The sequence below is a fragment of the Chelon labrosus genome, assembly GCF_963514085.1.
Source record: "Chelon labrosus genome assembly, chromosome: 24".
Taxonomy (NCBI): domain Eukaryota; kingdom Metazoa; phylum Chordata; class Actinopteri; order Mugiliformes; family Mugilidae; genus Chelon; species Chelon labrosus.
This window is the reverse complement of record NC_140357.1, coordinates 5,277,030-5,300,749: the sequence shown is the minus strand read 5'-3', so window position 1 is coordinate 5,300,749 and position 23,720 is coordinate 5,277,030. Positions and strand designations below refer to the sequence as shown.

At 45.2% G+C, this 23,720-nt stretch overlaps 1 protein-coding gene across 2 annotated transcripts in view; it reads left to right on the top strand.

Moving 5' to 3' along the window:
* Window positions 1-23,720, top strand: part of pard3ba (par-3 family cell polarity regulator beta a) — a 136,587-nt gene that overhangs the window by 79,164 nt on the left and 33,703 nt on the right. For both annotated transcript variants that reach the window (XM_084574247.1, XM_084574246.1), the window contains 4 exons: window positions 3,290-3,505; window positions 4,039-4,243; window positions 19,075-19,182; window positions 19,994-20,257. In XM_084574247.1, the coding sequence (XP_084430373.1) occupies window positions 3,290-3,505; window positions 4,039-4,243; window positions 19,075-19,182; window positions 19,994-20,257 (793 nt within the window). The remainder of the gene's footprint in view (window positions 1-3,289; window positions 3,506-4,038; window positions 4,244-19,074; window positions 19,183-19,993; window positions 20,258-23,720) is intronic.

The window sequence follows — 23,720 nt, the reverse complement described above, 5'->3', positions numbered from 1 at the left end:
GATGATAGCCACCTCTCCCCCGCTCATCCGTCCTATTAAACCCTCATTATTCATTTACCTCCAGCCCCAACCGCCTGACATGCATGGAAAGAGCGCGCCGCACATACAAACACATCCGAGCGAAAGTGAACTGTGCTCTTGTTTCTCCTGCTATTTCATCTCGGGCGGTCAAGGACACGCGCCACTATCTCATACAGGCAGGATCGTTTCCTTTAACAAAATTCTCTTATTTTTGTACTAAATCCACACGTGCCCACGCGCTCAGACACACACAGTTTCTCTGTACAGTGCAGCAGTGCACTGGCAAGGAGCTTAATTCTATCAGGCTGCGAGCTGGACAGCCATAATTACATTTGTGACACAAATCCTGCCTCTCAAATTGAGCGTTTTATTCCTCTGCGCTCTCCCCCCTCTCTCTATTTATAACCCCTTATTCCCCATAAATCCCACTTCCTCTCAAAAAGTCAATTTAGGACTTAAAAGGCAGCAACGCTCTGCTTACTTTTTCCCTCCTCCGACTCCGACTCTATCGCCCGCTTCAGTTTCACTTCCCCCTTTTTTCCCGCTCTACTTTTGAGCTTTGAAGCTGCAGAAAAGACTAAAAAAAACTGTCTTAAGCAGTGAGTGCAATGATGCGAGAAAGTCATCGTTACAGAAAACTTCCAGGAGGAGAAACCTGTCTTTGAAGAGTACTTGTCACTTTTTATTGTCATGTACCTGGGATGGGTTAATGCCTTTAAGGGTTTCTTGGTCACTTGTCCTTCAGTTTCCTCCTTCAACAGCCGCTTATTCTGCATGACATTTACTCTCCTCTCCTCCCTGATACCCCCTCCGCCCTCCCCCCGTGCTCTCCAATCTCCTGCTGAATCAGCTGTGGCCTTCACCGCACTCCCTCTCCTGCGTCTCCGTTTCTTCCTCTCTCCGGTTGGAGGCCATCCCCGAGTACAGTATGATAGCAGTTCATTTATTCCTCCCCTCTCTTGCTTATGCATGAGCCTGTCAGTTCCCTTAGTACCGCTCCTCACCTGTCCCTGTACCCCTCCACCTCACTCATCGTTTCTTCTCTTCCCCTCCTTTATGTTTCACCTATAGGACTTCCAACCCCCACCCAATTTCTTCTCTCTCTCTCTGTCTCTCTCCACATTTCATCTTCATATTACTGGGTATTAACAGCTTTGAGCTTCTATCCAAAAACCTAAACCTATTAGCGGGAAAGTGTGTGTGTGAGCTGATACAGATTTCTCCACCTATCCCTCCCTATTTTATTTTTTTTTCTTAATATGGTCTCTATAAATATAGATAAAAATTTTAATCATCAATCTATGATTTATAAGTTTAAAGTGCCAGTGTGAAAGATTTTCATTTGAATAAATGTTTGATAAGTCGCTATCTGTGGCCAAATGAGGTAACACAATGGTGCCAATGACCCACTGCTGAAATTAAATGAAAGTCCTTGCTCTTAAAGTATAACTAACTGGGTGTCTGTGGAGACATTCCCACAAGCCATTAGTGACACATCACTCAGCACCCAATTATCTCTCTTCCAGAGTGAGTAGGTGGAGCTAAGGCAATGGACTTGCTCTAAATCAGCCAGTGTATGCTAGCTGATTTAAGCTAGCAATAGTAACCTTTACACACAAAGAACATGTCAAAACACTAATGTTTTTGTTTTGTGTCACGTAAACGAATATATGTTTTATCAGATCATCGTATTTAGTATCCATATAGACAGTTAAATTGGGATTATTTCTATCGGTTAGTGAAATATTGTCCATGCGAATGTCGTTGTGTTGTCGATTGCGAAGCGCGGTTCAAACGCACCTGCAATTACTGCTTACCGCCACAGGTGGTGCCAAAGAGTACGAAACTTAGATCTTTGAGATTACACATTAAATGAGGTGTTTGTATCAGTGTGTAACACTCAATAAAGTCAGTTATTCTGGTTCATAAGATTTATCCACACACTTAGATGAATGTTTTCTTTCATCCTTAATCCTTTAATCCTTTAATGAAAATAGTTTCAGAAGTTTTATTTCCAGTGTTCGGTGATATTACCTTTATTTTTGTTGGTTACAAGGCGTAATCTGTAACAAGTTAAATAAATTAAATAAAATTCTGCGTCTTTTGTACAACAAAAGACCAAATAAATCCTTATAAAGGTACTTTTAGGACAAGAAAGAGTAGTATAAAATGTTGATGTTCGGCAACTGTATGTTGGCAACATCTTCCTGTGGGATAATTACTAAAAAAGGACACATATTCTTCTGTTCTAACTGTATATGGCGGTATCGTAAGCGTGCACGCCTGTTCAGACTATAAATGCCAAAGAACACAGTTTTCAAGGATTGAGCATCTTCTGAACATGTCTGACGCCAATAACACCTGCTACACTTTGAACAGTGGACGACGCGACGCACAAATGGATAAAGCAGGAACAAATTCTTAATGCATCCTTTTAAACTCCATCCTCCGATCCTTATAGAAACCTAAATTGAATTGCGGACCGCATTAAGATTTTAGAAAGTTGAACGCTCTTTAAATCAGGAAATATTACCGCAGGAGATCTCTATAAATGTAATGTTTTGTAAGCGGTGGGCCGAATTTCGCTAAAAGCTTATGATCCCGAAATGCTTCTGTTTCATTTTATCAGCGGCTGTGTATCTAATATGGAGTAAAGCTTCCTCCTCTATCAATTAACCAGGCTTCTTTTCCCCTTCCCTCTGCTCCTGTTTGAATGCTGGTATTGTGGAAAAACAAGACAATTAGATTTGCATTCGCGTATTTCGGGGTCCCTCGGGTGCTCTTAAACAATTAACCTCCAAACCGTCTGTCTTTTTAAGTTTTCTGGAACTTTAAAGTGAGCAGATTTGAGGTGGAACCCTCGTCTGTGCTGCTTTGTGTTCAAAGCATTCAGGATCAGACCCTGGATCATAGGTCGCTCATAGTTAAGGATTTGCTGGGTCTTTGGCGGTAGGAAGATCCACTTCAGTGGACTATGCAGTCTTATGTATCCAGCTCAATCCATTAAGTGCAGTAAACATGCAGCACTACCAAATTTGCAGATATATTCAGATTAGCTGCAGGTAAGACTGGGGCCACAGCTCCAGCCGATACTGTAGGTGGTTGTGATTAATGCAAATTTTATGTAAACAGCTTCCAAAACATCCTGCTGGAGGGAAGACTGGAATCTGCTCTGTAAAACAGATAAATGCACCAGATATATTTTTTTTGAAATAAGTTGAGCACTTACGACCTCAAACCACCCTCTCTTGTTTCTTTTATCTCTCAGAGCCTTCAGCTGGAGGAGCACTCGGTCCAACCCTGGGCCTCTGGAAGTCCAGCTCCTTGGAGAGCCTCCAGACGGCGATGTCAGAGGCCAAGCAGAGTCAGATCCAGGCTCAGGTGCCCTTTCATCGCCCGCGGCCGCACGTGGTCCGGGGGCGGGGATGCAACCAGAGTTTCCGAAACGCCATCGACAAATCCTACGACGGCCCTTCTGAAGACGGTGAGCATAGGGGGAGCTCAAATATTGACACACGCCGTCCACTCTTCGTTTTTAAGGCACGACTGTCGCTGTTGCCATAATATAGGATTAATTCCTAGACATTGTATCCATTTTAAATTAGAGGCCACGCTGCCAATGCACATCCCTTAGGCTTTATAACACACTGGCACTCAAGAAGAGCCCGCGGCCTGCCAAGGGACAGCGCTTAGTCTAAGTACCTTAATGAAATGCTACATGATTTTATCCACTCAGCAATTTAGAGAGAACAACTTTATATCTTAGAGCAGCGTATTTTTAATGCTCAACATCACGACCACACACGCACGGGGGGTGTTGAGTGTGCGTGATGTGCATGTGAGATAATGTTGAGAATGAAAACGTGAGAAATTTGGCTCAGAATACAAATGTATTAAACCTGGCACACATGAACTGTAGGGAAAGATTAAATCGAGGTGTACAAAATAATTAAAATGCTGCATGCGTCTGTGCATCTGCTGCAACTTCTGCCATTTCCACCCATTTGCCTTCCCCAGACGACGACATGTCAGACCACAGCTCCGGTCACGAGACGCCCGCCAGCAGCTCCTCTCGCCAGGACCTGGACGCAGAGGATGGAAAGAAGAAGAAGAAGAAGAAAGGAAAGAAGAAAGAGAAGAAGAGCAAAGGGAAGAAGAAAGGAGATGATTCTGGGGAGGAGCTAGAGAAGAAGACCAAAAAGAAGGGATTTGGCCTCTTAAGGTAGGAGATCTTCTTCACTAGGTTCCTACTAAAGCTGGAGACAAAGCCGGTCCAGAGAGTACTATGCTAGTGCATTGATTTTCTAAATTGAATGGGTTATCTGGTACAAGAAGAATGATCTTAAATGATCCCAAGATATGTCTTGAGCATCAGCAAAACAGATTACTTGAGCGCTCAAACTGAAGCGAAGAAAGGGGAATTGGTAGTACTTTATTTCCGACTGGCTGTAAAGGTTCAGGCTGAGCTGTGGAGGAAGGAAGAATATCAGAAGTAAACAGTAGATTTTCAGCTTTATGTAGAAATCGATGGAAAGGAGCAGCACCCCGGCCTACTTTCCCCTGGTTAAGTTTGAACAAATTACCCCACTGAGCACGGCAGGATTATGGGATATTGGATTATTGGATATGAACACAACCTTCTCGGTAATGGAGGGTAGCCATTATTTCTCAGTCTAAGTAAAGTCCCACAGACCCAGTACCAACCTAAAGCGGTTGTCAGCCCTTTATCAAAGTGTCCCCATCGTGATTGGTGGTAGTCCAATCCTCCAGCAGCAATCCTTATCTATTGGCAGTGACACGGTGTGGTCAGTGTATCACCACACTTCCAACACTTGAGATTCAATTAGGCTGTGACGAGAGATAGCGCGGGCTGAGCGTTGGCCTACAGATGGTAGATAAGAATCCAATCGGCCACAGTGTCAAGGGCGGTAATGGAAGAGATGTTCTCACGGTGGGGCTGGTAGTGGAGAGTAGGGCCGGGATGGGAAGGGCACGATGAAGGACACGGACACAGAGGAGCAGCGCTACAAATACACATGTCAGTTAAGTGTAAAGCTGAAATGCAGTTCACATCAGGCTGGCTTTACCCAACACTTGTGTTTGTTTTGTAAAATAGTTCAATTTATTACGCGTACCACGCAGAAAAACTCGTGTTTTCAACATATACATTAACAAAACCTAGAAACAGATGCACCAAGAGCTACCGGAAACAAACGCCAACTGTGACGTTGCCTCATGTCGCTTGTATCTGATCCAAAAAGTCGCACTTGAACACACCTCAAAGACTACTGCCGATGGCCAACGGGTACATATGTTCGGCACTGCCGTGAAAGGAAACTCTTTACACCAGCTATCAGTTGTAGTAGTGTGCATTCATCATTTAGGAAACGAAACGGGAAATGCTAGAACTAGCTATGAGCCTTGGAAGCCAGGAAAGACTACAAACTGTCACACAGGTGTTGTGTTGAAAAGCAAGATGTTTCATCTCGACCTTGATGTTGAGCGGTTTCTCTCATCAAGGCGCTTTGCCACCAATTCAACAAGCTGAATCGCCTGTAAAATATGACGTTATAGGAGGTTAATATCTGTGCTGTGGACTTGGATAATTGGACATTGGATAATTAAGTACGTCTCATCATTGTAGGTAACCTGTATCAGTGAAAATGCATCTCTAATAAAGCTCCCCATTCTTCAATATGAGTGCAGGCACACATCTGCAGTGCATTTACACACAAAGACAAGCACCTTCTTCTCATTTCAAGTCTTCAGGCTGCATGTCTATCTGCAACGGCCGCACACACGCACAGCCTCTTTTTCTAACTCCACAATAGAATGAGTATTATAAAAGCTACCAGATCGTTGCATTACACACTCCTCTCTCCCTGGCCTTTATCTGGCCAGCGTGATTGTTATTGGACTTGAAATATGACTTAATTAGCTGGAGTATTGCGCTGTTCAATCTGATTGCAGCTCTCAAATGTTATTTTACTCCAATGGCAGCATTAGGAAAAGGGCAAATTATAAACATATGACTTCAATTTAGCCCTGCAATGAAAGCGTGTACAACAAACAGCTAGCACAACAAATGTTGGAAGTCACCCATGTTCTTTCAGTGGCTGTAAATGTTTAGTTTAGCCGTGCCAGTATTTGAAGAACCAGTTGTTTTTGGCCGCATTAGGTTGCAAACAGCTGGATGTAAGGTGACCTCTGGAAAACACAGACTTTATTTTTTGTTCACTTCACGTTATGTGATTAGCATCATTTCATAGCTTTACGTTTAGTACACCGGCCTGAAGTTTTAAAAATAAATAAATGTGGTTTTCATTGGTTGTTGAGATCAGATGCCTTGAGTTCAGATACGTTCAGTTAAGTTAGGATACGTTAAGTTAGGAAACGTTAAGTTAGGAAACGTTAAGTTACGATACGTTAAGTTAGGACATGTTCAGTTAGGATACGTTAATTTAGGACACGTTACGTTACAATACATTAAGTTATGATACGTTAAGTTAGGGCAGATGAAGTTACGATACATTAAGTTAGGATATCTTCAGTTAGGATGCGTTAAGTTAGGACACGATAAGTTACGATACGTTAAGTTTGGACATGTTCAGTTAGGACACGTTAAGTTAAGTTAGGACACGTTAAGTTACGATACGTTAAGTTATGATAGGTTAAGTTAGGATTCCTTAAATTACGATACCTTATGATACCTTAATGTAACACTACATTAAGTTAACACTATGTTACATTACACTACTAATTGCCTCCATTGGTGAGATTTAATTTATATTTCTTTATTTTCAAATTTTTTACATGGTTGTAGGGTGGCCAGTTATTCAGTGTCATTATCCTGTAACATTAAGTGAAACACTGTTGTGGACACAAAGTTCATTGTGTGGTATTATTTTACAAAATGAGATAATGGTTCAATACAAATTGTGGACAAGAGAACTAAGCATTTGTTTTTGTGCGCACGCTCTGCCTGCAGATTAAGATCTTGTGGTGATCAGATTTAAGGCTACAAAACTACTATGAAATGGGATACATATTGTAGAAAAAATGTATTTGGGGTTATGCCAATTCTTTGATGAATTATGGTGTGTGGAAAATAAGCCTCCCATCAAATTCTACACAGTGCCAGTTATTAGCCAAAAAGGTGCTGCATTTGAAGATTGAAGATGCTAATTCCAGTCTGTTCTGTTCCCCTCGCTCTGTACGTGTCCCCGCCGCTCTGCAGTGAGACGGCCTCAGATGTGACTCCTCTTCTTTTTCATCACCAGCCTCTCAAAGCCCCATTCGCATCTCGTCTCCCTGATTGCTAAATAAGCCAAGACAAATGGCAGTGCCCTTCAGACCTTCCTCAGGAGCGGCTGACTGCTTGTCTTGTCTGTATTCAGCAGACAGCAGTGAAGTCTTTGCCTGGAACGTAGCCTCGGGGGCCGTGCTACTGACAGGCCGCAGAAAGACTAACACTGGGACTCACGCTGCTCTTCTGTTTTCTCTCAACATTGCTGCCACATCCGCATACTCTTGTAGAACAAAGAGATTAACCTGGTCAGGGGTTTCAGATGTCCTCATCAAACAAGGACATTTAAATTGCACCATAAACCTTTGCCAAAAACATTATTTTACTTTAAAAGTAAAGGCTAGAGTTCCCTCTGCTTTATACCTCAAAGTGATATATTTATAAGTTTCTTACCCTTGATCGTGGAATTAATTTAGTGTGCAGCTCATACTCCAGTGTCTTGTGTTTGTGTGAGGATTAAACGTGTTATGGTTTGATCCAACATGACGTAATCAGGGGGTCAGACTTTGACGGTTATAGCTTGTGACTAACATCCTCTGATTATGTCACTCCTACATAAGTGACAGTCAAATGTTGAAGCTGTGTGTATCTTCCATTTTTTTACGACTAACAGATGCATGCGACTCCCTCTTCTCGAGTGCGTGTCAACAATCACTGGATGTGTCATTGCTCAACTGCCCCACCAGCCCTGCCGGGCACTGACACGTCCCGTCTGTCCCGTCAGTCACTCAGGATCAATGCAGAGCTGTCGCTATCTGCGCCCGTCCCGCCGTGACAGCGCGCCAACGCCCCTCGACCAATTTTAAGGGACATGAAAGCCCGCGTCCTGATCTGCTGTTTACAAATCCGCATGCAGCATCACATATCCTCTCCCCCGACTTCTCTGTTCGCGGCGCCGACGAAATCCGACAGGGAAGCAAGCCAATTAGCGCCATCCGTTCCGCTCTTATCCTATCGCGGAGCAGCAGGATGTGCGGGGTTGAAAGGTAGTCACTGGTGGGCTGTGCTCTGCAGAACCAAAGTCTTGGTGTCAAACTGGAAGGGGCCCGCCGCTACATGATTTCAGATGGATTACCGCTGTTATTGTGCACTCCACCTCTTCATTCCTCTTCCCTTGAGCTCTTCCAATTTCAGTTTAACGACGAGCCCACTCTCCTGCCCTGCAATGTCTCCGTTTCCTTCCTTCGAAACCGTCCTTTCTTCTTTGTGTCCTCCTTAACGTCTCTCTTCTGTTTCTTTCCCAATTCCCCCCGTCCTCGAATGAGCTGCTGATTTAACCGAGCGACGTCTGACAAAATGAGCTTTCAAGTCTTGCATGAATTCACACAAGTTCACGATTTTCTGCAATTAAGTGTGCTAATAGGAGCCCTGCGAGGTCCCAGAGACCTCCTGCCAGTTCTAAAAAGACAAGGCATGCTAGTCCTTGCTTATACCTTGGCCTGTTCTTGCATGATGGCTTTTGCCACTTAACCATAAAGTTTTAGTTCTTCTTACACTAAAGAGAATATCCCAGGAAAACAGGTTGATTTGTGTTTGCTTTGCTGCAGGCCTAATCACCGTTTCGTAGTTAATGCGGGGTGTCGAGATAGACCCTTAAAGGTGTCACAGATTTGGAGTTTAGGGAGTAACACGAAGAAAGAAGAAGGTTGAAGAAGCAAAGCAAAGTCAACTATTTGAACTGGCCCTGGTTGTCAGCTGCAGGCATGCCAAAATCCCTCTGACATGTTTGTGTGGGCGCCTCAGCAGCGACTCTAAGCTGTGACGGGGGGGGGGGGGTACACTGAAGGTGCATTACCTAATCCCACCGTCGGTTAATGCTCGACAGGTGGATTTCTTTGATCCAACATCTCATCTGGCATTTAAGGGCTGTTAGTTGCTCTGATCTGGAGAGGAGTCTTCAGGAGAGTATTAACGTTAGCGCTCTCTTTGTTAAATATGCATAAGGCCGCATATTTCGCAATCTCTTGTGGAGACGCATTATCGCTCTTCTATTACTCCTATTCATCGCTTTATCTCTCCATAAATAATGTATGCCAAGCCACAAATCACTTTGTTTGCAACACTTGACATGTATGGAGCACGCGGCCGTGGCTTACTAATCAGAGTGTGTTCTCCCTGCTGTATACGCGGAGGAGAAATTGGAGTGATTGAAATGGAAAAGAGCAGCCGTGCAAATCTCACAGAGGGTTTATATGACCTTTATTATCTGCTTTTACCTGGTGTATGTTAAAAAACACGACGTGCATTCGTTTCTGGGTACATTTGCCGTATCGTTTCCTTCGTGTTTGTTCACTTTATCAAAGCCAGTTTCTGTTACTTGAAGCTCCTCAAAGTTGCCATTACGCTTCCTAATGCAGCCCCCAAAGTATGCACCGTAACACTGAAATCACCCCTTGTGGAGGAAAAGATGGCCTTAACGCGACAGCTATTTCCTTTTTCTTTCATAATTCGGATTTGTGCGCAATTTGCTCCTTGCACGACTCTCCGACGCCCCAAATAAAAAAAGCTGCCAAGTATTTTTTTATTTATTTATTTTTTTGGGGTTGAAAATGAGCTTTCGCGCGGCAGCAGCGGCCGACTTCCCGCGCTCGCTACCGAGGCGCATTTCTAATTTACAACTTTGCCGTGGAGGCAAACAGACACAGGCGCTATCACCGTCGGCAGCCGCCGGAAAAACAAATTAACTTTTTCTCCCCTCCGTTTCCACCCTCCGCTCGGCGGCGATGGGCGGCTTCCCTGAAACGATGTGCAGGTTTATTGGCGTTGATGTGAGCTGTCAGTCAAATATCAGAGGGACGGGGAATTGACAGCGGAGATGATGAGGAAATCCTCATGCATATATATCAGCTGATAAAGGGGCAGTCACAACAAGCCTCCGCCGTCCCTTCCCGCCCCTCTCTTTCTGTGGCTCTCTACGACGATCACTCCTTCCCCTTGAAATCCCCCCTTCTCTTCTCACACGAAAGGCTTTTATGTTTCCTGTCTTTCATACCTCGACTACACCTGCATCCAACCTGACCGTTTGGCTCAGAACTGCTACTCTCTCTTATTTAGAGCTCCAGCGACGAGGGGAGGGGTGAGGCAGGGACTGTGAAGTAGCTCCACTGGAGCAGTTGAAGAATTAATTACTTTATTCATAGACTTCTGAACAACTTGTTTACCTCCTCCTTCCCAATTTTCCGATAAAGTTTTGTGGCAGCAACGAATATGCTCTTTATTTTCTCTCTTTAGTCAGCCAAATTATTTCATTTTTATCACAATATCCTCCATTATTGATTCACTTTCCGCCCTATGTAAGGAGCGACCTTCACAGAGCTGATCACTCTGTAATGTTAGCTGTAATTTTTTATTTTATTTTATCAGTCAATGTCATTTTCTTTCCAAGTAATAGAGATCTCATTAGGAATGAATCGCTCCGTTTTGATTCCTAACGTCATCCGGCTGAGGAACACGATACCCACGTTTTGTACAGTGAATTATTGCCCACGCTCTAATTACCAAAAGAGACGGTGAGCTGAGACTTCCATTTGTGTTGATCGGTTCCGCGATCCATCAGTCCCTATCGAGTTATGACATTTGAATTGACCCCGAGGGACCCGTCGTTTGAAGCGCAGACGCATTTGTAGCGGCCAGACGGCTCAGCGGCATCTCAGCAGCCAGCTGCCCATCACTCAACGGCCAATTAAAGGTATTCATGCGGCCAGAGGAAACAGTCACGACCAATTAGCATTGGAGCGTACCTACACATACGCTCAAAGCGCAGGGCGCCAGGAAGCGATTACACCTCCAATGGCGGCTATGTCCCATTCGGTCATCTTCATGCCACGTGTGATGGATTGTCTTCCTCTGTCATTTAATGTCTGCTAATGACAGACACATGCAAGAACACACACTCTCTCTCTCTTTCTCTCGTTCTCTCTCTGCTTCGGACCCCTCATGTATCTCAAATACACACAGAGCTTGACCTGTGCTTTCCAGACGGAGAAGGTTAAGTGTTTCTTGTCTGAGGATGTGTGGAGGGCCGGAGGAGCCAGGAGTCTAACCTTTCCCAGTCTGCCAATGGCTCTCATCTGGAGCTGTGGTGACCTGGCCTTTTCCCCAGCCTCCAGCTGGGAAAAGGCTAAGAATTTAGAAAAAGCATCACCGAGTTCACAGATAGTTTTCAGTGGTAAATAAGCCAGCGTTTGTGGTATTAAGCCAATATATTTGAGCAGGGATAGTATTTTGTTATTTTCCCTTAGCGATGACCTACATGGATCAGCTAGTTACAGTGCAAATCTACTGGGAAACCTTTGGTCCTTGCCTTCATGGAGACGTTACTTACACATGCACCACTCGTCCTCACCCTATAACAACAATTAGCCATCCCTAGCAGGACAATGCAGCCTGCCAGACCACAAAAAGTGCTTAGGAACAGCTAATAGAAACATGTAGCGTTTCCAAAGGTGTTGACCAGGCCTCTAAACTCCTCATATCCCAAACTTGCCCAATACGTCGTTCGCAATCGACCGGTAGATCGCAAAGGTAGTGCGGATAGATAGGGTGCCATTCAAATGATGTGCGATACAACGAAAGGTTGACAGGAAGTCTGCATGCGAGGTTAAACTCTTGATCTGCTGCAAATTTCTAGCACGCCAAGTAGTTAGCCTCTCAATTTATATTGCGTGGGAGTGGCAAAAAGGTACCTTTTCCATGAGGAATAGGAGGACATAGAGGGCCCTCCCCTCAACCCATTGTACTCAAAGAGTCCTACTAGCAACGTCCTGGTGTCAGACACCACAGGACACCCTCAGGAGACCTGTGCCAATTCCCTGATGAGCTGTTTAGGAGGCACAGGTGAGACCTACAGAACGTAAGACACCAATGCTGTAGCTTATAGGTGTAGGTACCCACAGAAACCCCCCAATCCTCATGAATGGATGATCAGCTAAAAATGAGGGTGACCTGACCCTTTAAATATTCCGTCTGCAGTCCTACATCCAACCAAACCACTTCCAGTCTTTGTGGTTTGCATGTTAATGTGCCTCTCTTTCGTATTTCTGACATTTGTTTACAGCAGCAGTTTGCTGACGCCAGTTGCGATACTCGTCCTAACCGCCTTGTTTACAGCGACGACAAGCGCTAAGGCCACTGACGTATAGAGCAGAGGGTGGCCTGTATTTACTGTCCACACATAAGGAGGCAACACGCGAGTGCGAGAAGGAGGGGCGCGGCCCAGTAGGTCCCGTTAAATATTAATGGCTCCCCCCGACAGAAGTGGGGAGAGGAAAGACAAGACAAATTGCCGGTGGCGACAGACTTTATGTGGAATTGCTAAAATATGCCACATATCAGAATGCAAACAATTACAGGGGGGACCATATTTCACCAGACGGCCCGTGGAAAGACGCGGCAGTCAAGCATTTCATACTCCTCCTTCGCTGTTTGTTCCTTCTCTCCATCCTTTAATACCTCACTTTAATGCTTCTCTTTATATTCTCTGTTCTTCTCATTGTTCTCTCCAGTTCATGTATTTGCCTTGATCTTAGTCATCCCTTTTCTTTCTTTCCCATCCCTCTCTTCCTCTCCTCCTTTCACCGCTCCCTCTTTTTGTCTGACTGGAGTGTCCGTACTCGAGGGACCGGCGTAGGCGTTGATTAAGACGAGCTCCCCGTCTCTGCTTTCTGCTCCCGTGAGAACAACTTGCTGTGCATTCATACCTGTCGGTCTCAATCTTCTCTCCTCTGGCTGTTAAATTAGACTCATTTACGGAGGAAATTAAAATGATTCCTCTCATTTTGCTATTACGTATTCACACCGGGGGTTCGTTGACTTGAAAAGCCACTGAGCTGCACTGTGTTCAACTGTTGACTTGATATACTTTTAAAAAATTGGATATTAAACTAAGAGGCAGCGGATATATCCTCCACTCTCCCCCTTCTGCATTATTAATATACTCTAAATGAAGCTGTTTCCACCACGATTAGCATCGACAGAGGCAATTCTGAAGTCTTTCGGGGGGCCTTAGTTAAAAATCTCCACGTTAGACTTGTTCAGGGACGACAGAGCCCTCGAAGAAAGAAAGAAAGACAGATGAAATAAAGTGATGCTACTTTTTCAAATGTGACTTGCCTATAGTTAAGATTAGACTACAAGTATTCAGTCAGCTATTTATCATTTTACTTCTTGTGCCATTAACGGAGGCTGATTTGCTGTTGTGCGTGTGGGTGCAGGGCATATGGAGAGGAAGAAGTCAGATAAATAGATTTAATTATGCCCCGAGGGGAAAACTCTACGCCTCCTGGCTGCTTTCGCTACCAAGCAGAGGCGGGGCTAGCTTCAAGGAGGCCCGTGATTGGCTGGAGCCTCTCGTCAGTCAGGAGCAGCTCCCCGTGACCTGGCGCGACCTTGTTTTTAGGTCCGCCGTGTAGCCTGATCCTCACTTCCACGAGGAAACCGCACCGATTTTAAAGAGCGGCTTGTTGTCTATTTTCCGCCGCCGGTGTTGTTCCGTCTATTTCGAGCCTGGAATATTTTCCGAGTAGTCTCACGGTGAAGCAGCGCCGCGTTGCCAGAACAGGAGAAGAAGGCCCCGCGTTACATCACAGCCCTCTATAGTGTTAATCTCTCTCTCTCTCTCTCTCTCTCTGTCTCTCTCCTCCTGTCTCCCCCGTTCCTCTCTCCGTCTGCAGTTTGTTTCTCCTCCGCCCTTCCCGTATGTGCCTCCCTCTTTTTCCCTTCTTCGCTGCAAACTCCGCTGAGATACGAGCGCTCCTCTCCAAATACATACAGAGCAATCTAATTACTGCGATAACATTTCTGCTTGGCTGATTAACTGTTCTCCCCATGCCTCTGAACGCCGCGGCATTCCTTCTATATATTCCTAAGCTCCTTATTCCTCCCCAGCCGAGCCGTACTTTCACGGGAGCTTTGGTTCACCCATCCATCTCTCTTCTTTTCTCTCGCTTCTTCTGTCTCTCCCCGTTTCTTATTCCTCATTTATTCTCAAAGGCAGATTGGCTATTTAGCCAGCTTCCTGCCTTGCTCATTTAATTCCCCCTTTCTTACTTACTCATTCTTTATTTCAGCCTCGCACTTGCTTTTCTTTGCTCTCGTTCATTCTCCAAGGCAAATAGGATATTTAGCCGCTCTTCTCACTTACTCTTAGCTATCTGTCACCGCCTTCTTCTTCTTCTTCTTCTTCCAAAGAACATATCATGCCTGTCGCAAGATATCTCCCCGTTCCTGTTAACGGCAACTTAAATTTTAAGCATCGCAACTTGACGTCTATCCCGTCATGTTTCAAAAGTAAGACCTGTTTTCCAACGTTTTTGGGACGCCGAAAGAGCCAGCCTGTACTTGTGGATAAGAAGCTGCCGTGTAGTTTCTGTGTACCTGGAGAATTAAAATCAGCGTGGCAGCAGATCAGGGTAAAATCCTCCACGGACAACACCGGGATATCTTAAGACTTCAGATTTTGCACAGCACAAAAGTATCAGCAATACTCAAGGAGACTTGGATGTTAATGCAAAAAATGCTGTCGATGTAACATTAATTAACTCCAAAGGAATGTGGGCCACATGGGAACCTCCTGTTAAGTCGGCGGTAATCTGCACCTAAACCTAAAGGTGTGATCACATCTTATTTAGCCAGGAGTCCAATCTCTTTTAGGCTCTTATCACAGACCCCCAGTATGACTCGGGACTTTGCCGATCACTTTTAAGGTAGCCAGACGTCATGCGGCCTTTTCAGTCGATAAAAAAAGATGTAAAGACGGACGACCCCTCAATGACGTCACTCATAGAAGGTGGTTTTGAAGCTCAGCGTGGTTGCCATCTTCACCAAGCTGCCTAAACGCGAGCCCTCAAGTGGCCGTTGAAGGAACTGCAGTTCGCATTGGCTTAATTTTTTTATGCTAGGAAGTTCTTTTCTCGTTTTGTTTCCTCTCTTCCTTGCTCGTTGCCTCTGTCTCGGGGATGATCTCTTATCGTCGTGTGCTGCGGCTTGCGTGGAGCCTCAGCTTTTCTGCGCCCGCCTCACCTCGAACGCCGCACGCCGAGGTGCTCGCGACTCTCCTCGAGCCGCCGGTCGCGTGAGAACGTACACAAGCGCAGCCCTCAATTAGATCGAAAACACCACCTCTTCCTCCTCCTTCGCGGACGCACACACAACCACCCACGGCGCCGGCAGACTGCATTCTCACATCCCTCGTTATGCCTGGCGATACCCAGCCACCCACTGACTCCCTGTTGCAACAGATAGGAAGGCTTATTAAGACTACACACAACAGCACACTGTCAGAGTTGTTGTCACAGTTGCAGAGAACAAAGAAACTCTTAATGCTGGAAATGGAGGAGATGATTCCCTGTTCTACAGAGAAGGCTGTTTAGTCTGAGGCCGTTTGTTAAGAAAATGATGTGTAATAGTTTGTGTGATAGGGACGCTCTCCTGCACCTTTAGGCCCTTTCACTCCAACCTGATGGGAGGGGGGGCTAATTGCACAGGTCAGATCGGTGACATCACCGCATCGGCCAGCTGTGGTCTCAATGTTACATATAGAGCCTCATTAGAGCGCGGCTAACTGAGCTACCCCCTTGCCCCCCTTCCTCCGGTAACGACTGACAGTAGCTGTGGTAATTACAGCCAGTCCAGTTTCTTACCAGCCGACTGCTTTGGAGTGAATCTCTGGTCTGTCTCTGGCTGACTCCTTTTGTCTGAGTCAGGGTGGACTCTGATGCCTTTTAAGGAATTTAGGCAACTGTAAAGAAAAGGAGCAGATATTATTGGCCATTAATAGCCATTTGGTGTAAACTCCATTGCCCAAACAATTTATAGATCGTTGCAGGGGAACAATCAGTTCCCAACAGAGAGATTCCAGACCAACTGTGCAGGCAGGGTCGTTTTTCTGGCCTCCTCTCTTGGCTAGCCCATTTGTATAAATATATGTATACTGCACATATAAATAGTGACAATTGTACGAGCGACCCAACAGCTCGACGTCCTCCCCTCTCACCATCCTGGTACCCGCCGAGGTGACACCGAGGCGACGGCGGGAGCGGTGGGCTAATGATGCCGACGACACGCTAATAATGGTTCCCAGTAGCGCCCGTGACAGCAGGGAGTGTATTAAATGGGACACCGAGAGCAACCTGACTTCACCCGGACCCCCCGCTTCCCCCTAATGAGAGTTTGATGGAGTGGTTGTGTAGGTAGATAATGCTAAGTTAATGAGATGTCCTATTCCGTGAGAGAGTTTGCAGCTCCCCACAGAGCTACTATGCGTGCGTCTCCTTTGGTGATATATATTGCTGTCTTCTTGAGCGTGCGGCTGCTTACCTGTGGTATTTATTCCTTGATGGCGTCGAGTCGCTCGAAGAGTCGCTTGCCGTAGGCGTGTGTTTTTGTGTTCACGCGCGCCGCAGTCTAGCAATCAGCAGGAAATTAACTGTCAGGTTTCTGAAAAGAGTGACAGAGCAGAAGCGGTCCTAAGAAGAGGTGGGATTAATGAAAATAAAATGAGAAAGTATTAAAAATGAGGAAGAGAAAGAAACATTTCTGGCAGATATTTGGCTCACAATCAAAGCAGTCGGAAGAATTGTGCGTTTTGGTCATAAACAAGGGACGAGATACAAGAAGAGTGGGGGATAACCACCTCTTTCATGGCAGGTACATGTCTCTAATTGGGACTCCCACCCCCAATTCTGTGCCACCCCCCCCTCCCCTCTTCTTTTTCTTCCCATTTCTTCTCAGACAATGCAGTGAGAAAAAGAAGCTTTCCTAATTAATGCAGATATAATGATGGGTCCAACTGTGGACCTCTGCCCCCTCAGAATGTTGATTAAGGCGCTCCGTGTGTTTGACTGTGTGTGTGTGTGGAGGCGGGGCGACTCTGCCGAGCATCTGAGCCAGATAAACCTTGGATTTTGGATAATCATATATTTATATGTAGAGTAATTACATGTCTGTCGATGCATAGAAGATAAATAGCGCGGATTTTTCTTTTCCGACAATGCTGATTTCTATATGGTTACCACTGAGGTAATTGGTAGTCCGCTTTTGAGCTCAGGCGTAATGCAGGGAGTGCTAAAAAAAAAAAATCTAAATAATTCCAGGAAGAAGAAAAAACATCTGCAGGAAAAAAAAAAAAGATGCTGCAGCAACACCCACGCTGAGTGATCTTAAGGAAGAGAGGTGGAAAAACATAAAAAAAGGCACCGGTGATATCACTGTATGGAAAATAAAATGAGTGTTTGCCGATTTAAACGTCCTTGAAGCGGCTCAAGAGACAGTTTTGTTTAAAGGGACGCTCCACAGAGTTGGATCAGACACTGATCAGGTTGTGTTTTGGTGACCCAAGTCCACTTATGCACTTATTCTGACACATTTGACCTCTGCTCAGGTCGAAGATGGCTGAATATCTCTCTGTCCACACAGAGTGATGGATTATGAGAGTTAAACCAACACGTAGGCCGCAGAGACTTAGCTTACAGTGCGTCACGCCTGGTTGACGGTGCTATGTGTCGGTGGATGCTACACAGAGATTTCAAAATGACAATTTACGAGTGTGTCATGGGTGAGAAACAGACCAAGGCAAAGCTTAAGGAGCAACGAGCAAACAGTGCGTCCTTCCTGACAATGTGGATATGTCCAATGATTGGTTGAAAGGTTCATTTTCTGGTTAAAAGAAAGGCGGACATGCAGGGAAAGTGGACAAAGGTGCATCCAGTGGGAAGCAGACAACAAGTTTAATCAGAGTAGGTGGACCGTAAGTATGTGGAATGTCTGCATGGTGCCATAAAGTGACTGTATCAAAACAAGATAATTAGATTGGCCACCTCTTTTTTTTTTTTTTTGTTTTTGCATTCCTCACAGCCAAACATAATCAAGGCGGATCTCTGACCTGCTGCTGGCAACAGTAACCCACGCAGGTATAAGCGAAGCGAGTAGATTAGCTAAAAACAACACTAATTGGCTGGCAGGACGGTGCCAGGCCAGCGTGGCAAACCCTGTCCAGGTTTCCACTTGGCCGGGGCCAGCGGGTTACCATTCAGGCCACGTATCTGCCTGTAGCAGTAATGAGAAGTGCCTCGCTGTTAATGAGATAAACACAGACATTAGATTGTCTCAGCAGGAGCGGAGAGGAGAGGGTGAGTGGAGAAGAGACGTGGGTTGGAGGGTGACACGGAGGAGGAGAGAGAGGGTGGCGGTGGCGTCGAGGAAGTCGACGCAAAGGAGAGACGGAAGAATAAGAAACATTTAGAGGAAAAGCTTGGTTAATTCCTTGAAAGTGTGAAGCAGAGCTTCATTATAACTCGAACGGAGGTGACGAGTATATTTTGCCTGCGGAATGGTAATGATGATGATGGCCGTAATGGCAAAGTTGAGAAGAAAAGCATAACACACTGTGGCTTAACAGCTACTTCACTGAACATCACGTTAAAATATTCATTCTCCATATGCTACGTGACGACTACACCCACACACACTGTGGACTGTCAGCGCCTGCTGTGACATTATAACCGTATCTATCACTGAGGAGTCGTTTTTTCCGGCCGCTAATGAACACACAGAATGAGCTTGAGTAGCAGTGTGCATGAGTGGGTCATTTGGAAAGCTGATATAAGGTGGATCGTAATCATAAAAGTCTTTGAAAGGATCATTTAAACCGTACCTTCAAAATAAAAGTACATTTTTAAAAGTACATCACTAAATATAGGTGTAACAGCACCCTAAAGTACGTCCTTTCTGTGTCTCTTCGGTTTGTCCAGGTTTGGGAAGAAGAAGGACGACAAGGGAAAAGATGCCAAAGCATCAAAAGGCAAACTGGAGGCCTTGAGTGAGGAGGAGCTGGACAGGAACCCTGACACCAGAAACGGGTATGGATTTGGTTTTGTAGTCTTGACACTTAAAACTACTGTTTTTTTAAAACCCCGACGTTATTTCTAGCATAAAATACGGTCATTTACTCACCCATATAACTTTTGTGTAATTCGTATTCCTTCGGGAGATAATTAGGTCAGCGTATATCCATGTAGTCCAGGGTCTGTAGGGCCAGTCTACAGTCTACATGGATATACGCTGCTATGGTTTGTCCACAACTTCAGAATCGGAAAAATATACAACCATGTTGCAAAAAAACTAGCAGTGGCAAATTACAGAGACAACATCATCCAGGTCAAAATACATCATCTGGGGTCTGTAGGTCAATCTACAGACCCCGGATGATGATAACCGTTAACTCCGGACTCAACAAAATATTGGCGAAATGAACAAGTTTTGTGGCAGATAATGCGTTATTTAGAGGCTGCGTTTCGGTGCCCCATTCACTCCCACTATATGGATATACGCTGATCTAATTATCTCCCGAAGAAATACAAATTACACAAAAGTTATATGGATGAGTAAACGACCGTATTTTATGCTAGAAATAAGGTCCAGGTTGTAAAAAAACAGTAGTTCCCCTTTAAATCACAGGAATGTGATGACAGAGCCAGAAAGTTCACACAGTTATGGGACAGCATTTGCCGCAGCGGCAAAGTGCCATGATTGACACCTCACCTGACAGGCTGAGTCACCCAGGTGTAGCTACACCCACCTGGTCCTCCAGAACAACTGCTCAGGTTGAATGTGTAGCCCAGCTGTCCGTCACACACTAAAAAGATTCTCATTTCCGCCCTCTCTTGACAGATACGACCCACGTCACGCCGAGATCCACTCAGGCCACGTGACCCCGTCCTCCCTCCCCGACGTGGAGGACGACGACAGCGACCCCAACTACGCTCGCATCAGCAACTTCCGGCGGCCGCCTTCGCCTCAGGCGTTCATCAGTCGCACGCCCTCCCCCGGGCCGCTGCTGGGGGGTCCCATCCCGCATCAGATGTCCGTCGAGGAGCTCGACGGGCTTTACGCCAAGGTCAACAAATCCAGACCTCCTCAGACACAGGCGGACAGGTGAGAGGTGTTTTGATCGTGTTGCGTGTCACCGTCTGAGGCTCGACCGGAGTCGTCATTCACGGTCTGCCAAGCGGCTAACTGCATAAAACATGAACACATGCTTACACCGTGCTTACACCCTCATGCTGCATACGCACAAGCGCACATACCCCGTAATGCCATGCATGATTCATGTAACTTTAACGTTACATCTGTTGTAGTTTTGACCCATGTAAATCTTTAAAAAATGCAATCGAAATCATTTCTAGGTGACAATTAAGATTTTGCAAATTGGTTAGAATTTGGAAAAAGTTTGTGACAACAAGGTTACCGCCGCCCTTCAATTTCATGTTGCTTGAAACTTCTCCGGCTGCCAGCTGTATCCTCGTCTGCTCATGCTTGGCGCCGTTATCACGCAGTAACCAGCAGCCGAGTCGTCATGTAGATATGAATTTGAAATCCACTTAGCAGTTTGATATCCTGAACATTATCTTTTGTTTTAATAGCATGAATAGACCACCACCTATATGCAAAATAAAAAAGGGCAATTTAATGACAAAATGCACTCGAATGTGAGTCAAGGTTAACATTTGGTGTAATATTCGGTTGTCAGAGTTCCTCGGTTTCCTTCTAACAAAAGGTTTACGCTCTCATAACTGCTAATCAATGCTGTCATTCCGTCCATATTATATATTATTACTGCTGAAGTTTCTGAAACCTTAACTCGCGGCTGCTTTTGTGTGTGCGGGAGAAAGAAAAGGGGAGAAAATCTATGGAGGATTCTGATGCAAATTCATCGTTCCCCGTCTGAAATAATGCGGGCCACATTAAAACTTCCCTCAACTTAAACTCTCTGACAGAAATTACTATTGACTTGCAAATCAAAAACTAAGCCCCAGACACCCAATCTCATCCAGGAAAAGAGGGGATAGGGAGGGAGCAGGAGAGAAAGAGAGAGAGAGGGAGAGGTTGGACATGGAAAGGAGACAGATGGGAATGGAAAGAAGCGACAGACGGAGGGAGAGAGAGCGAGAGAGAGAGAGAGACTAGGGAAAGCAGGAGGAGAGTGGAGAGAAAGAGCCAAAATGGAGAGAGAGAGGGAAAAAAGGAGTAAATTCGAGAGAAGAAGTGGCAGAGGAGAGGATGCAGACAAAAGAGGAGGAGGGATAATTAGCCACAGTCTAGCAGCCTGACAGATCTGTTAGACCACTTTAGCTCTCATCCACTAGTGGTGGGTACTTCATTACCAGCCTGTTTTCTCCCTCTCCTCTCTTTCTCCCTCAGTTTCTCTCTCTTTCTGTGTCTCTTGGTGTGTCACTTATCAACCCCCCTCCCCTCCACCACCACCACCAACCACCCCCTCATCCCCTGTTTTGCTCATAATGTGCATTAGATAGTCTTTAGCATTAGCATGATAGATGAGGAGCCTTCTTTGGCTTGTTAACTCTGAATTTGATGGCGCCCTTTGAAACATAGAAACATACAAGCAAATGTCAAATAATGCTGTTAGAGGGTGGTCATACTGTTTATAATAAAGGGACTGTGGCTGCCAAAAAGGCTGCATTCCTTGTTTTGATGTTGATCTTCAAATGCCCGACTTTGCCCGAGCAAAAAGCATGGTACGAAAAGTGTTTTTCTGTCTCGATATGCAATTTACAAAATCATGGCAACTCTATAGCGGTGAATTTTTATACAACTCAACTATACAGAGGCTTAAAGTTGCGCATAATTAAGGGCGTGGCTGCTTTGAACGACAGGTTAGCATCATCTCATGTCCCAAGCAGTCTGTCTGGGCATCAACCAGCCACCATGGCTTTCTTCATGCTCCATCTTTTTGCCATTTTTGGATTAGACCTATGCATTTGTGGCCCGCTTGAGTTTGACAGCCCCTCTGACTTTAAGTTACATGGTGCTCATAACTCAGGAATTACAGTAGAGGTGTAAAGTCCACAGTTAAGTCAAGTTATGATTCATCATCACTGATTTCATGGGATATTAATTCTATTGGCTTTATATAAAAATGGAAGAAACCTTTGGAAAAATCTTTTTCTGAAGAGTAGATTTGAAGCTCAGTGTGGCGGCATGGGCCGTCGCCATCTTGGCTCTACCTGACTCCGCTTAAATGTATGCAAATTTAAGCATGTGCAAAGCAGTGGAGTATGAGTGAAGCTGAAAAGCAGGCGGTGGTAGACTACTAGCAATATGTGAGTATTTCCACCTGTCATTTCTGGGTATTGGCTCAGTTTTGGGCTTCATTTTTTAGCCCCAGAGGTGGCTTAATCCTCAAAACAGTGCTATACATAGTTCTAAAAGAACAGAGGCAGTTTAACACCTGTTGCTTAGCTCATATATGTTATAAATAACCTGATATTGTGGTTATGTGGGGGAGAAAGTGGACTCGTCCAGAGGAAAATCTTCATTCATGGGCGTATATTGTTCCCGGTCACCAGCTGTTAAACTTGAAGCTCTGTATTTGTTGTTCTTAAAGATTAACTTGGTGAATGAGAAGCCTGCAAAAATAAGAAACAAGCTGTAATAAGTGAGATTTTTCCCTCTTTAAACGCCATATCTGGCACATTGACGTCATAAATAATCATATGTACACATTTGCACCCTCGCTGCTGGCTCCGTCCGCCACCCGCGGCTTGGACGAGGGGCGCTCATTCACAAAGTCCGTGCATCTGTTAAAACACATGCAGCTAGCCGTGAGGTTGGAACCTCTGCGCCTTTCGTTCGCACAGACACACACACTTGCACGCACGGTCAGAAATAGACACGCACAGCCACCCACATGTAATATTTCTGCGAGGAAGCCCAGTGTAACCTAGCAACAATTCCGTGTGTGGTCCAGGGAGTTTTATGGAAAAATATCTAGTCTTACTCTCTCTGTAAATCTATAAGTTGAAGTGCAAACAAGCGTGCCATTTACTCTAATTTCAAAATGCTTTATGTTCCTGCAAAGTAGTCTTTTATAACCTGCAAGATTTTTATTGTTTCCACGGGAGCAACGTATCTTTTATATTAGTTGGTTTTAATGATTGTGCAGGAAAAAATTCATGTTCATTATACATGTGGGAGGAGGTGTGTGCTTGTGAAATCCTTTAGCTAATATATGTTTATCCAAATGATTTGGAGTTAAGCGTGCGTGCCTTTAGAGCTGTGCACGCCCCCCTCCCGTCCCCCTTCCTTCCCTTCCTGTCAAGGCCCTCCACAGTGGACTTCCAGCACTGTCTCCCTAATTTACTGTCGGACATTTTCATTAGGCCTTCAATGGCAGGTGTGTACCTTGATGAGCGTCACATTTGATTAGAGCTATGCTAGAGGCTGACCTGTGGAGAAAAAAGGTTAGCTATGCTTGTCAAATTTTATTAGCCGGGAAGGCGGTCTTCGGAGCCGGAGCAGGAGACGAGCCGAGATGAGATGAAAGGGGAGCGAGGAGAAGGGGAGGCCAAAGTGCAGAGACGCGAAGGCTCGTGACGGG